This window comes from Hemicordylus capensis, chromosome 5, assembly GCF_027244095.1.
Source record: "Hemicordylus capensis ecotype Gifberg chromosome 5, rHemCap1.1.pri, whole genome shotgun sequence".
NCBI lineage: Eukaryota > Metazoa > Chordata > Lepidosauria > Squamata > Cordylidae > Hemicordylus > Hemicordylus capensis.
The window spans coordinates 210243858-210260210 of record NC_069661.1 but is presented as its reverse complement, the minus strand read 5'-3'; the positions used below and the strand labels follow the sequence as shown (position 1 = coordinate 210260210).

The window sequence follows — 16353 nt, the reverse complement described above, 5'->3', positions numbered from 1 at the left end:
CATACCACAGTAAGGACTCTGTTAAGTATTGCTGCTAGCAAAGGAATGCATGTTGAGCACCTAGACGTGAAAACTGCATTCTTGCATGGTGAACTAGAAGAGGACATTTACATGCAACAACCACCAGGTTTCTTACAGGAAGGCAAAGAGGACTATGTATGCAAACTGCAAAAGAGCATTTATGGTTTAAAACAAGCTGCCAGAGCATGGAATATAAAACTGAATGATATGCTGCTTCAAGCAAACTTCAAAAGAAGTGAAGCTGATCCCTGCCTGTACACGAGATGCAGAGATGGGAAATGGACTTACATTTTGGCGTATGTTGATGATTTGATTTTTGCCTATGAAAATCCAGATGACAGCAAGGAAATAATGGATCATCTGAACAAAGAAGTGGAAGTCAAGCAACTTGGCAACATTGCACACTACTTGGGCATTCAAGTACAAAGAGAGAAAGATGGAAGTTTCCTGATCAACCAAGAACAGAAAATTAAAGACTTGATAAACTTGCTCAGACTGGAAAATGCAAATCCTACACCAACTCCAATGGAAGTGAACTACATAAAGCAAGAAGATCAAACTGAGCCACTATCTGACAACCATAGATATCGTGAAGCATTGGGTAAGCTTTTATACATTAGTACACTCACTAGGCCAGATATTAGTACAGCAGTTGGTTTACTTTGTAGAAAGACTGCATCACCAACAGTCAAGGACTGGAATGCAATGAAAAGACTTGTTAGGTACCTAAAGGGTACTGCACACTTTAAGCTCAAGCTGCCAGCTAATAGTGAACCAAAACTAGAAGCATACGTAGATGCAGACTGGGGTGGAGATATAACAGACAGGAAATCCACCAGTGGTCACATAATTTTCTATGGAGATGGAGCGATAAGCTGGTCAAGCAGAAAACAAGACATAGTAGCATCATCAACCACTGAAGCGGAATATGTATCAGCTGCACAGGGCTGTCACGAGATACAATGGCTGTGTCAACTACTGAAGGACCTAGGTACAGATGTACCACAGCCCATACCAGTGTATGAAGACAACCAAAGCTGCATTCAACTCTCCAAACAAGAAGATGTAAAGAGGAGTACCAGACATATTGATGTGAAGTACCATGTAGTGAGAAGTCTGCAGAAAGATGGACTAATCAAGTTGCTCTACTGCCCGACAAATGAAATGCTCGCAGACTTACTCACTAAGCCACTACCAAGACCCTGCTTTGAAAAGCTGAGAGAGAAAATGAATATTGTGAACTGAGTCACGAGACAACGAGAGGGGGTGTTGGAAGTAAAGGACTTTGCGCTGTCTCTTTGCCTCAGACAGTGGAGGACAGACTAGTAAGTCAGAGGGCTAGAAGGTCAAAGACATTTGGTCATCACTTCCTGCTGCTCTGATGCTATCCCTTTGAAATGTAGATTGCTAATCTTAGGGGATTCAACTTCCTTCCTCCTTCTCTCTCTTGCTACCTGGCTGTTGACCTTGCAACATGGCAAGTCTCTTGCCCTGCACCATATGTGCAGAGAAGATGGTGAATCCATCTGCATCCATTTAGATAGATAGATTAGAGATCCTAAATCCTCACTTTCCTATCTAGAATGGAGTTCCTTAATAAATACCTTTTATATTGATTTGAAACAAGCAATTGGCTCCAAGTTACTTTACTCTTAGCACACATGCATGCATAACTAAATCCGCTGTGTTTGTGCCTCTGTGCACTCTGCTATATTGAAAAAGGGATTCTCTCACCACAGAGAATTTCCAACAGGTAGAACAGTTGCTTTTCCCTCAGAAGTCCCAGGTTCAATCCCTGACGTCTGCAAGAGGTTATTCGGACTTGGCTTCAGGGTGAATGTTGAGCGAAGCCACTTCAAAGTCCACTTGCGGCATTGAGGGAAGCACACACCCCCCCCCCCCGCTCTGGGGTTTTGTTTTTGCAAGTACACATGGCAGGAGTCAGTGTTTTCCTTCCTAGCCAATGTGGGGAGTGGGGGGAAGAGTTCCCTGCAGAGGTAGATCTGCATTTCTGACGAGACCATGCCTCTTATCATGCTAATGATTCTACGTCAGCACCTCTCCCTCAGAAAAAGTAGCTTGACCAGCATTTTAAAAATCTGGAAATACATCAGATAAGCTAGAATTCACATAACAAAGCCTGACTTGTGTGTGGAGTGGGTCCAAGGATCTCGAATGGACTTCGGAGTACATTTGGTTGGTGTGTGAACACACACAATCTCTCCCGAAGGAGATTCGGGGCAGAAGCCCTGTCTGTAAAGCCTCCAGGAATGGCTGGGAAAGGCCTCTGCCTGAAACCCTGGAGAGAAAGCCACTGCCTATCAGTATAGATAATACTGAATTGATGGTCCAGTGCTCTGACTCCGTATGTAAAGATGATTTAAAAAAAAAAAAAATAAGCCTTGCAAATCAATAGTTCCAGTTAACTCGTAGCAAGCCAGCCCAGCAATAAAATGAAGGGAAAAGCATCAACAACACCCTGGCCCACCTGAGCATTAGGCCAACTCAGACCCAAGGAAAATGTATTTCCAGTTTCAAAAATTATAAAATTAGACCTAGACATATAAAAACCTGATCACTGGTGTTTTGTTCTTCAAGATCCCAACTCTCCAAAATGCATTCATGTGGAATGAAACTAGAGTTTCCCCTTCTCTTGATGTTTTTAAGAAGGTCCTGAAAACATACCTGTTTAGCCAGGCTTTTAGTGTATAGTTTTAAAGCTTCAAGATTTAGAGTTTTTATTTGTATTTTAAAATTGTTTTAATCGTATTAATGTTTCAATGGTTTTTAGACTGTGAATTTTTGTACAGGGCAGTATAGAAACATACTAAGTAAATAAATAAATAACTGTGAGAAACAGCCTTCAGAAAACACATTGAGAAGAAAGACAAAAACAGAACTTTGTGTATTCATGATTATTTTGGGATTGATTCTGTATATATATTTTTGAGAGCTCAGAGCCGCTATAGGCAAAATATAGTAACTATCTGTATGTGAGGAATATTATTGCTACTATTTATACTGTCCACCTCATTATACAGGACTAAAATGAGATCACACCAGCATGCTGGGTATAAAAAGACAGTCTGGTCTAAACTGGAGTACCTTACTGCAGCTGAGCAATCTGAACAGACCTGAAAGAATCCAATGACAACCACCTCAGCTGCAGAAATGAATGCTGCTGTGGCTGCAACATCCTCCAAAAGCGCCGGTTTCCTCACATCTTCAGCAGTATCTGCGGAAAATGGAAGGAAGGTATGGGTAAAATCCTCACAAAGGCAAAAATGGTGAACACACAGTTTCTCCTCACCCACTTCATATCAGCAGTTTTCTTGCCTGTCAGACAATTTGTCATTTCACATATTTGTCTTTGTACATTGTCTGGGCCTAAAATGCCATGTGGGGAATTTCTCCTTCCTTATTCATACTGTCAGGACCATCAAGATTTGCCGGCAAGGCATTAGTCTGAATCAAGAGTTGTTAGGGATTGCTAAAGACCACAGAAGGGCTTTTTTGGCTAAGATATCTCAGTTATCATGCAACTCCCCAAGGGAGGTCCACCTCAGCCTGACATCACAGACATATAAGAGCTGAGGATTATTGTTTTCTTTTTTTAATCCAGCAGGCTTTGGGGGGATAAATAATTTTACAGTGCTAATTGTATGTCTGAATGTGGGCTTTGGGCCTAACCACTACGGCTATGTATTCATTTTATGGAATGGCATTTTATTCTTTTTCAAACTTTGAAAACCTCTTGGGCTCTCCAAATGGGAGGGTAAGAGTGAGGAATGAACTGTATCAAGAAGATTCTCAATCCATACATGCTCAGAGAAGCTGTTGTGCATGCCATTCAGTTCTCTAACCGCAAAGCATAGCCATATATCCCTCGCTAAGGGAGTGGAGGAATCAAGAATACTATTTTGGTGTTTCTATTCTCTATGGTACAGGAATAAGAAAGCAATTTGGTACAAGCTGGTCCCAGCAGTCTACACAGTTGAGAAGGACCCATTCGCATGGCTGACTTTAGCCCTGGGCAGGATTACTGTAGGGGGAAATGAATCTCTTACGTTTCCCTAGGACCATTCCCCACATTCCCGCTGAGAAAGTTGCAATGCCTGAGCTAGGAGTACCATACACTGCCATCATGGCTTCTTTGCCATGAGCCCCACCACCCATTGAGATAATATGGAGAGGTTCATCTGCAGTTGCCACCAACTCTTTTGGCGACTACTCAGGTCTTCTCCATTGCTGCCCGGAGGCTTTGGAATGCACTCCCTGCTGAAATAAGAGCCTCCCCATCTCTGACAACTTTTAAGAAGGCAGTTAAGACACATTTGATCACCCAGGCTTTTAATTAGATTCACAGCTTTTAATAGTTTTAACATTGTGTTAAATTCTTAAATTTTAATGTTTTAACATTTTAATTGTTTTAATTTGTATTTTATTGTAAACCACCCAGAGACGTACATTTTAGCCAGTATACAAGTGTGATAGATAGATAGATAGATAGATAGATAGATAGATAGATAGATAGATAGATAGATCTGGCCATTTACCTCCTGCGTTTGAAATTCAGGACATTGCTCCCTTACCTTTCAACACAGAGCTTTTCTCGGCATATCCCAAGAGGAAGACCCAGCTTTGGAAAAACACAAGGAAACCTTGTAACATAGAGATTTCCATTGATCCGACTTATTTTCTCCTTGCCACACGTTCCGTTCTGAGCTTGGCATGAAAAGGTGACTCACCAACTGTCCTTTAAATCAGATGTGGTAACTCCTAAAGCTATGGGAGCAAAACACCTGGGAATGATAAAATTTCCTACTACTGAGATAAGAGACTGGTAGGACTGTAGGCAGAGCTCCCAGCACCTTCCTGTTGCACATAGGCCATGCTCTAATATAGTCCTCATTCCCTTACTTAGGGACTCCATTTTCACAGCAATATAGACATTATACAGAATCAACACAGCATAGATACCTCTGAGGGACCTCTACCATTTATTGCCTTGCATCCTATTTATTATGCAACCTGGACCCTCTAGGCTGGTCATCAAAACAATTTTCAGTAAGGCAGGGCAATCACTAAATGAAACAAATCTTAGTTTAGATTATGTGAGTTTTAATAAATTCAATTTGAATATTTTTATATGAGTAACAGTTCTGAAGAAGGAAAAAGTCTTTGCTTTCAGATGATGTCAGTGTGAAGAAACTCGTTTGTTTTTTAATCTGCCACCCATAGATTTGCAAGTACTGATATTTATATACCTACTGTATATAATATTTAAAAACCAGTTTAAGTGTTTTACACAGAAAAGCAGGATATGATTCTTTTTAAGCTGCTGTGCTGCCTAATTAAATGGGGGCTTTTTATTAAAGATGTTTTGACCCATTAGAACAATTAATCAAATTAGATTAAACCATACTGCTCTAGTTATTGCTGCTCAGTATGTAACTCATAAGAACATAAGAACAGCCCTGCTGGATCAGGCCCAAGGCTCATCTAGTCCAGCATCCTGTTTCACACAGTGGCCCACCAGATGCCGCCGGAAGCCACAGACAGGAGTTGAGGGCGTGCCCTCTCACCTGCCCTGTACAACTCACTAGCCCTGCACAATTAAAGGGGAATTTACCCAATCAAAAGATCCTCATGAATTTGCTTCCCTTAATAAATATCCTTCATGTGTCTTTGATAGCTTGAATTCAAATCTAAAAGGCTGAAAATACTCCCTGCCACACTTTGAAACAGACACACACAAAATGAGGCTATTCACACGATGGGGCGAAATTTCGCCCCATCGTGTGAACCACCGGGCTCAGCTGCAAGCCCGGTGGTTCCTAGGCGGGTAACCCGCCTAACTACCCCTGCCCTAAAACCAGGTTTGCGGACCGAGTGCTCCGCAAACCTGGTTTCAAAGATCGTGAGTAGCCGCAGTGCGTCTCCGCGCTGCGGTTACTCATGAGTAGACCCCCGGAAGGGAGGCAAAAAGCCGTTTCCCGGCTCCAGGGGTCTCCCCAGTATGCCCTGTGCGCTCGTGCAGGGCATACTGGAGATTCCAGGGGCTGCATGGCCCCCGAGCTCCCCAGCCCCCACAGGCTCCATCACAGAGCCGGCAATCGTGTGGGCGGCCGATCTGGCTGCCCAGGGCTCCCTCCCTGCTCGTGTGCGGAGAGAGCAGGCTTAGCCCGCTCTCCCCGCGCACTCTCCAAAACCGGGTCTCATTGATTGTGAGACCCGGCTCACACACACTTTTTTCTTTTTTGCTGGAGGTTCTCTCCCATGGTTCCTTTATTCAGGCTTCCCCTCTCCCTCCCTTGTGGTTTTTGGTTTATGCAAAATGAATAGCATCCAGACCCACAGAACTTGAAGGATTTCCGCTTACCTACAACAAAGAACAAATGAATGAACTCTGTGAAACATGGGCAGTTTTCCCACGGGAGGTATCCTGTTTGTACTAACCGGTGATAATTTATTTAAAAAACAAATATTAAATGACAGCATATTTAAAAAAACACTGGAACAAGTAGAGGAAGACCCCTATATATCCAAGGGCATATTAAACAGAACCCTAACTCAGAAAAGAAAGCATAGATGAGGGCAACACAACTTTGGCCCTCTAGCTGTTTTGGGACTATGGCTCCCATCATCCCCAGCTAGTGGTCAATAGTTGGGGATTATGGGAGTTGTAGTCCAACACCTGTAGGAGGTCTAAAGGTGTGTGGCCTTGCAATAGACAATCACTTGTATTAATGATGTGAACTCATCCTATACTACATACTATGTACTTCTTCCAGTATACCAGGGCCAATCAAGTGGGAAGACTCACTGCATTCCCCAATGATCTACCAGTATATCAGTATTTCAGGCATCTGCAACAGAACAAGCAGATACCTATATGTGCCCTTTCACATTTTACAGTTAAGATAACACATTAAGGTTGTTCACATGAACTTCTGCTGCGCCGGAGAGGGCGGGCTGGAGAGCACCTACCTTCCTCCCCGACGATCCAGCAGCAATCCTAACCATGCAGCGTTCTGGAGGCCGGGAAAATATGTCCCAGCCTCCAGATATCTCACAATGCGCCACGTGATGAACACAGTGCATTGAGAGATTCCCCCATGAGTTGGGTTTTCTAAGCACCCAGCTCTGTGTATGCTTCGGCTGCATTCATACGACCCTGTACCTGCATAAAAGGGCACACTCACCCAGGTAAAAGGTTGGGTTATATTCCCAAGCTATCCAGGCAGACAGTGCTGAGATCGGCCTCAATCCCGATGCTTCACACAAGCAGCCCTACCCAGGTAGGGCTGCCCATGCCTGGGTAGGGCTGCTCGTGTGAACAGCCTCATAGGATAGGTGCACTGGAAGAGCCCCACTGGATCAGAACTATCCTGTCTTAGAACCATTCTGTCACCATTGTAACCATTCCCCGCAATGCCACCTACTTCTCTCCTACCCCATTCCCGCTAATCATGTCAATTCATCACAAGTTTATTTAAAACCATAATAATAAAAGCCCAGTTAGAATGTATACCAAAAAGGAGGAGGTACCACCAAGTCCAGAAGGATGCCAGCACGGCTAACAAGTAAAGTCAATGAAACTATAAAGGGGAAGAAGACTTCCTTCAGAAATTGGAAATCCTGCCCAAATAAAGAGAACAGAAAGAAACACAAACTCTGGCAGAAGAAGTGCAAAGAGACAATGAAGGAAGTGAAAAGAGAGTTTGTTGAACATTTAGCTTAAATCACCAAGAGGAATAACAAAAACCTGCGCCCCAAGTTGGCTTACGTACCAAAGTGATACATGAAAAATATCTGGATTTATTTTTAAACCTATGGTAGATCTCCAAAGGCTTGATACTCCACATGTGTAAAGGACAGAACAAATCAGTGTACTGCACAAAGCATAAGAAGCTCACTCAGAAACAAAGGACAAAACTGGCTTTATTTTCAAAGACACTGAAATCTTCACAGGCCAGGGCAGGAACTGTGTCTCCTGTTACTTTTAAAGGCAAGACTTTCAAATGCAGTTTCATAAATTGCACCTAAACTGATTCAAGGTAGAATCCATTCATAGACAAAGATGTTCCCAGCGAACACAGATTATGAGAGTGAAAAAATGCATATTGGTTGCAGATCTTTAGATTGAGACAATCTATCTGCCCTGATAAGTAATTGGGTTGGGTTGGCAACCATACATCTAGCAAAGGCACTTCAGGGACTCATCCGGTGCAAATGTTAGCCACCAGGACGGTTTGTCCCAGTTTAACTCCTTGCTGTTATTTTCAGTGTAGCAGCAGGAGAGACAGAGTCTGTCCAAAGGCCTAGGTTAACAGAATCTCTTGTTACAGGAAAAGGGCCAGATGGGTTGTGTGGAGGAAGCGAAGGCATGCAGGTGCCAGACTGGTACGCCTGGAATACAGCACAAGAGGCAGGAGGAAGCGAAGAGAGGAACATGAGGTGGAACTCATTCTGTCCACTCCTTCTTAATGGACAAGTTCCACTCCCAGGTGAGATGGTCATGCTTGTCATCATCAGTGAAGAAAGACTTGTTGCGGTAGTTTCCTCGAGCCATCATGCCCTTGGGGGCTTCCTCAAGAGGTGTCGTGAATTCATACTCCTCTGGCCGCGGCCCATAGCTGCCCACCATGAATGTAGCTTTGTCCACTAGGAGAGAACAACCGACAAAAAGAGAGTCTGTCATGGGGGAGCTAATCAAAGACAAGACAGGAAGGGACACAGACACAGAGCATTTAACACAGACTCCTGTTAACTGAATAAAGACACACCTTTTTCTTTTTTCAAGTGGTGATTCTCTTTATTGAGCAGGGGGAGAGTAACTGGCCCTATCCATCCCCAGCACAGCATCACTCCAGTGGCTGTTGCTGGTATCTATGTTATGTTTCTTTTTCAGATTGTGAGCCCTTTGGGGACAGGGAGCCATCTTATTTATTTATTTATTTATTTATATCCATGTAAACCACTTGGGGAGCCTTTGTTGAAAAGCAGTATATAAATACATGTCGTATTCGTGTTTAAGGCACTCACCCAATCAGTTCAGTCTGCGGCAGGTGCAGTTTTCTATCCGCCTGTGCTAACTCGCAAGCTGTATCAGCCTGCAATGAAGTACGTGGTCATGCCACCACACGCTGATATCAGACCAGGCTAGCTTTTAGTCCACTTCTCCTAACCTATGCGTAACATGCCTTGCCGCGACACACCGCAGAGGCCCATTTAGCCTGAAGAAATGCACACCACAGAATGTTGCTGCTGGAATGTTGCTAGGAGAGGAGAGCTGGTCTTGTGGTAGCAAGCATGACATGTCCCCATAGCTAAGCAGGGTCTGCCCTGGTTGCATCTGGGAGACTTGATGTGTGAGCACTGCAAGATATTCCCCTCAGGGGATGAAGCCGCTCTGGGAAGAGCAGAAGGTTTCAAGTTCCCTCTCTGGCTTCTCCAAGATAGGGCTGAGAGAGATTTCTGCCTGCAACCTTGGAGAAGCCACTGCCAGTCTGTGAAGACAATACTGAACTAAATAGTCCAATGGTCTGACTCAGTATATGGCAGTTTCCTATGTTCCTAAGCAGAGTGGATGTGCAGCACACCTGATCCCTCCGCTGTCTTCTTTCGTTTCTGTGGCAGCTTGGCCCCGGAGCCCGCACTGCGAAGTTCACAAATAGGCCAGGAGGAGGTTGCCGCCATTTTGGAGCTGTCTGCTTCAGGCCATGACTCCATGGTCAACATGCTCCATTTAGCTTTTCTTTTTTTTAAGTTGATCGCTCAGCGGGGAAAGGAAATCCAAGGAAACCTTCCCAGAGCAGTATTTTAGTTGTTTTTTAATTGGATTAGTTGGCCCGAAGGCCAGAAACAGAAGAAAATTGAAAAGCATGGAGGCTACCCTGCCCACATGGAGCATGACAGGGTGGAACTGGGCTCTCAGGAGAAGCTCCTCCCACTTGCAAGGGTGGGGTGTCTACCCAGGGCTCTTGTTCTGATTTAACCCTGTCTAGGAGCGAGTGATGAGGAGCAACCTGCTGTCAGACGCACTCCTTATCCTCTGCTGGAGAATAAGCAAGCTGAGAAATCTAACCTTCTGCTAAGCAATGGTTAAAACACTACCAGGTGATTTTTAATGAAATATGACTAGGTCATACAGACCAGAGAGCAGGCTACCTGTATCTCAAGTTGGCCTTTGCCTGAATTAAATGCCTAGTACAGAACATGCCTTGAAACCACGAATGGATGATGGAATCCACTGGTGGGAATAGACAGGAGGTTCAGTAAAGACCCCTGAAGTTCTCTTTTATTCCTCCTCCAATTCCTTCTTCAAGGCTAGGTGGGCTGGAGAAGCACAGAGCATGACAAAGGAATACAGTACTTTCAGCTGCAGCCAGGTCAGAGAGGAGGCGGGAGGTAGGGAAGGGTTCATTTTTACTCACCTTTCACCCCTGTCCGGTAAGTGTGCTGCACATATTTCAAGCCAGATACAATGTCCCTAATGACCTGCAAGAGAAAAGCAGAGTCTGCTGAAGCAGCACTTAGTTTTCTGCTGCCCTACTTCCCTCAGAAAGGACAGTTTTCTACTCCTCATTTCCCTCCCCATCTTCTCCCTTCTTCTGCCTTTGCCTGTCGCTCCTCACCCTCTTTTGTGGACTGTTTGTATGCGGGAGATCCCCATGCCATTTTTCTCCATCCCATCTCAAACAGGCTCATTGCAGAGTACAATTTATAATGGCCTCTCTATAGTATCTGTAACATCCATTAGCTCTTCGACCAGCACTTCCAGTGTACTATTACCAATAGACTGGATGTTAGCCATGGGCCAGTGCTGAGCTCATTGACTTAGACAGCAACTAACTTGCAATGCCTAAAATGAAAAAAGCCAGCACAACCAGACATTGTGCTTGCACAGGTCAATTAGCTCTTCTCTGAAGAGGAACATGGCATGCTTAACAAGAGGCAAACATTTATGGAAGCACATCCAAGTTAATTTCAGACATCCTGGTGACTATTTTTCACCAAGCTGGCCGACCTTTCCGCTAGGGGTGTGCAATTTGGGTTTTCAGTGATTCGGTTCGGGACCCGAACCGAATCACCCCCGTTCTGTTCTGTGCCCGAATCTGGGCCACCCGAATCACCCCCAATTCGGTTCGGATTTGGATTAAATCCAAATCCGAATCGATTCGGGAAAGAAAAATGGGTCCCAGGGGCAAAATAGTGGGGTGGGGTGGTAGTGCCCAATGGTTGGAGGCTACCACCCAAATTTCAGGGGAATTGGGCAAAGGGCTGATTTTGGGGGAATTTTTGAAGTTTTAGTGTCTTCCGGGCAGTTCTGGGGCATAGCGTGGGATCTGGGCAAAAAGAGTGGGGTGGGGTGGTAGTGCCTAATGGGTGGAGGCTACCACCCCAATTTCAGAGTGATTGGGCAGAGGGCTGTTTTTTTGGGAATTGTTGAAGTTTACGCATCTTTAAGGTTTTTCCCCATAGAGAAGCATTGAGGTGCCACCAAATGTATAGCTTCATGTGGGGTGCAAAGGGGTGGCCTAGAGCAGTGTGGGGTTGATGGTAGTGCCAGGTAGGGTCAAGGAAGCTACCTGAATTTTTTCAAAGGATTTGGGCAGAGGGCTGTTTTTTGGGGAATTGTTGAAGTTTACGTGTTTTTAAGGTTTTTCCCCATAGAGAAGCATTGAGGTGTCAGCAGCCCCATTACTGCACTTGTGGGGTGCTGGGGTGGCCCAGAGTGAGTGGTAGTGTAGTGCACATAGGGTGCCAACCACCCCCATGGGTTTCTAACCCATGGGGTACAGGGTTCTGTTGTTTCAGAGGTATTCTGAGTGTGGATTCCATGATAGCAAATTAGAGTGGATTCATGGTGTTTCACTGAAAATCTCATTAGCTATCATAGAATCCACACTCAGAATACCTCTGAAACAACAGAACCTGTACCCCATGGGTTAGAAACCCATGGGGGTGGTTGGCACCCTATGTGAACTAAAAATCGCTCCGGGACACCCCAGCACTCCCCAAGTGCAGTTATGGGGCTGCTGAAAGCTCCATGTATACCCTATGAGGAAAAACCTTAAAGACGCGTTAACTTCAACAATTCCCCAATAATCAGCTCCCTGCCCAAATCCTTTGAAAAAATTCAGGTAGCTTCCTTGACCCTACCTGGCACTACCATCAACCCCACACTGCTCTAGGCCACCCCTTTGCCCCCCGCGTGAAGCTATACATTTGGTGGCACCTCAATGCTTCTCTATGGGGAAAAACCTTAAAGACGCGTAAACTTCAACAATTCCCCAAAAAACAGCCCTTTGCCCAATCACTCTGAAATTGGGGTGGTAGCCTCCACCCATTAGGCACTACCACCCCACCCCACTCTTTTTGCCCAGATCCCACGCTATGCCCCAGAACTGCCCGAAAGACACTAAAACTTCAAAAATTCCCCCAAAATCAGCCCTTTGCCCAATTCCCCTGAAATTTGGGTGGTAGCCTCCACCCATTAGGCACTACCACCCCACCCCACTATTTTGCCCCTGGGACCCAAAATTCAAGGAGACGTCACACCAGACCTTTTTGCACTGCAATCAATGCAGGCAAAAAGGCGGGAAATTCAAATAGACGTCAAAATCTGAATCACCCAAATTTTTTGGGCATGAATCAGGGGTGATTCGGCTCAGCCCCGAAAAATATCGGGGGTGATTCGGTTCGGACTTGAATCACTCGAAATTGCTCGTTTCGGGCACAGATTGATCTGTGCCCGAAATTTTTTGCACATCCTACTTTCCGCCTTTGAACTCTGTTTATTGAGGGGCACTGAAAAGAGATTTCAGTGGCAGAAAAAAGCCATTTCAATATGAATGGAGGTACAACATTCTCAACAAGGTTTTACATTTCAGCTGTTGCCTATCAATATTAAATTGCAGGAAAATGTATCTGAACTATATTAATCTGGAGGGGGAGTTAGTTCTCCTAATAATTTTAGCAGAAGTTATTTTGCAAACTGTTCTGCATTTGCTATCAGTGCAGAACAGACCCTTCTTGTTTTTGTTTTATTAACACAAAGAGATTTGAATTTTTACCTGTGTTATTAAAATGTAGTAAGTGGTTTACACACAGTAGTCATTTAATGTGTAGAACCAGTAAGTTGGTCAGAGATATAGGTGTTTTAGAAGAATAGCCACAAATGGTCCACTCCTGCTGGCAGATAGGTGATTGGGTACAAAACAAACCGATTTTCCACCAGATTCCACCAGATGTTTTTTGTTGGGCTGTTTAGAGAACAATTTCCCCTTTCTCTAAGCAATTCCTCTGCCAGTTTTGTATTCCTCATGGCATATTACAAAACAATGGTAACATATTTTTAAAAAGAATTAATATATGAATGTAGCAGAGAAATGTCACCACTGGGGGTGTGCACAGACTCTTTGGTGCAGTTCAGTCCAAATTCAAACCAAATTGCAGGTATGTGAACTGGTTTGGTCAAACCGATTGGCTGGGTTCAACAAACAAGTCTGAACTAGTTCAAAGTGGTTCATGATCAAACCACACAAACTGGCTCAGTTTGCAGTGGTCCGGTTCATGATCGAACCAGTTCTGCACATCCCTAGTCACCACCTGGCAGACCCCCTGGTGAAGCTGAAGAACACCACAGAGATATTTTTGCATGGAGTAGCCCTATACAATGAATATACATGCATATAATCAGCAAGGTATAGATTTGCCCCAAAGGAGGCTCCAATGAAGACATTCAGCAGTGGCCCAATCCAGCACTGAACAACCATGAAAGACACTACTGGAAAAGCAACTCACTTTGAAACAGATCTTGACTTGGTATTCAGATCCTTCCTTTAATACAAAGGTCTCTTTCTTGAGAGCCTCTAGGTCCCCTGTAGCAAGCAAAAAACAAAACAAAACCCTCAATTTTTCCACAGTCAGAAGGGAACAAATTCCTTCAGACTCTTCTGGGTATAATATTTTGGAGGATTGTGCATACATGTGTACATTTAAGCATATCTACACTTGAAACATATATGGGTGTTATACACATTAATAGTCAGTACACGTGTACATATTTTTGTGTGAATGCTTCATTTTAAAAGTGAACCTGGGTACAGACCATTTCAAATGCAAATACGGATAGGGGGTTAGACTAGCCCTGTCCAGACATTATATTGTAAATGTGTACAGGTGTCAATACACATGAACATACTTTTGTGTGAATGCCTATACATGCTTCATTTATAAGTGAACCCAGGTACAGGTCCCCCAAATGCAGGATACAGATAGGAAAGTGTCCTACGATAATTGAACCTAATGTGTGAATAACTGCACATGCATGCAAATCTGTACATGCATACACTGTAGACAGATTGTTCATGCATCAAGCATAAGGCTGGAATAGGACTGCTCATGCTTCATTGTGTATGGACTAATCTTCAGAAAGAAGGTATCAGAGCTTAACAATAATGGTTTCCCCCGAAGAATCCTCAGAATTGCTCAGGGTTCAGAGAGGTGCTGAGACTTAACTGTCAGAGATCCCCCAAACCCCTGCATTTCTCCCTGCTACTGTCTAACCCCAGAACTGCCAAGGTTTTCCCTGGGGAACGGAAATTAAAATTATACTAATGTAACTGTAATTTCCTCTCCCCAGAGAAATCTTGACAAAGTCTGTAGCGTAGACACAAATGACTTGAATTAAGACTGTGGTGTAGACACACCTTAAGTGTCTTTGTGTACCTAGAGCAAGAAATACATAAATGCAAATGAGTACGTAGATTTGAGTGTGCATATATTCCTGAACCACAGAAGTTTGTGTCTTTGCTCTTAGGTGTGTATGTGCATGCATGCATGTGGGCACTCATGTCAAGCCAATAACACTTTGAAACAGTGTCACTGGGAGATACTATTGCCCTAGCCCCAGTGAAATTAATGGGCTTTGTGCAAAAGGACAGCAATTGGTAGGTGAGATAAGAAGAATCTAGGTGTATCACACCAACAGGCTGTCTAAGCTGCAATAGAACAAAAGGAGTTTGTGGTTTCAGAGATTTCAGCTGAAGAGGAAGCATTTAAGTTCTGCCAAGCCCTGACTTCCTCTCTCTGATAAGCCCATATAAGGTAAAGCATGAATCTCTCACTGGGGCTGGACTTATAAGCACACTGTCTGCTGTTTGACTCTGCAGTTTCAAAAAGGCCTGTGGCTCTCGTACATGCCAGCAAAAAAGAGACAAGAACAAGCATTATTCTGTACAGACTTGAAAATCTAAGGTTTGGGACGTTCCCACAGCCTCCTACAGAGCTGCAAATTTGTCACTTCATGTTTATTAAGTCTTTCTTAAAATGTGATCAGAAGATGTCTAAGGGAAATATGAGACCAAGTAGCTAAGCAGGAACAAGGAAGTTCCCAGGTCAAATCTCATATCAACCACAAATTCACCAAGGGCCAAACTAAACAGTATGCCTAATGCATGATTGTGTGTTTCTTTTTCTCCCAATGCATCTAGCAGCAACACAGAGTTCCTAAACAGAGTTGCTTAGGGGGAAGGGTATTTAGGCGGGCTAACTGGTGTTGAACCACCAGGCTCACCCGCGAGCCTGGTGGTCCTCACAATTGATGGAAACTGGGCTGGGCTCCCTTAGCCTGCTTTCTATCAATCGTGAGAATAGCCCTAGTTTTTGATTGTGTGAATGACATCAAAGTATTTGGGACTTCTTAGGTTAGGAGAGAAAATACAGCTAAGGGTGGACATCACTGAGGTTTATAAAATGTTGCATGCTGTGGAGTAAGTGGATAGAGATTTTTTTTCCCCTTATTGTCCCATAAAACTAAATTACATGAAACCAATTGGCATTTGATAAAGAAGAAACAAAAGGAAGTACTTCTTGACAACACAGAAAATCATGTGCTGCTTCAAGATATGGCAATGGCAACTGGTTAAGAAGGCTTTAAAGGGGGATTAGTCAAATTCATGAATAAGTAGGTATTGGTGGGTATTAGCCATGGTAGCTAATGAAACTTCCAAGTTCAAATATAATATGCCACAGGTGCTGGAAGGTAACAGTAGGAGAGGTCTGTGGCCTTCATGCCCAGTTTGTGAGCACAGGAACATAGGAATCTGCCTTATACTGAGTCAGACCATTAGTCCACCTAGCTCTGTATTGTCTATACCAGGGTTTCTCAAGGTTGGGTCCCCAGATGTTATTGGACTTCAACTCCCATAATCCCCAGGCCCAGTGGCCTTTGGCTAGGGATTATGGGAGTTGAAGTCCAATAACATCTGGGGACCCAACTTTGAGAATCCCCGGTCTACACTGACTGGCAGCAGCTCTCCA

General features: G+C 44.1%; 1 protein-coding gene across 3 annotated transcripts in view; it reads right to left on the bottom strand.

The window, feature by feature from the left end:
• Nucleotides 1-7947: 7947 nt before the first annotated feature.
• The window catches only part of ARHGDIB (Rho GDP dissociation inhibitor beta), a 31819-nt gene continuing 23413 nt past the window's right edge, over nt 7948-16353 (bottom strand). For all 3 annotated transcript variants that reach the window (XM_053257955.1, XM_053257957.1, XM_053257956.1), the window contains exons 4-6: nt 13834-13910; nt 10461-10524; nt 7948-8688 (exon numbers count right to left, since the gene is read on the bottom strand). In XM_053257955.1, coding sequence (XP_053113930.1) covers nt 8489-8688; nt 10461-10524; nt 13834-13910 — 341 coding nt within the window. In that variant the 3' untranslated portion in view covers nt 7948-8488. The remainder of the gene's footprint in view (nt 8689-10460; nt 10525-13833; nt 13911-16353) is intronic.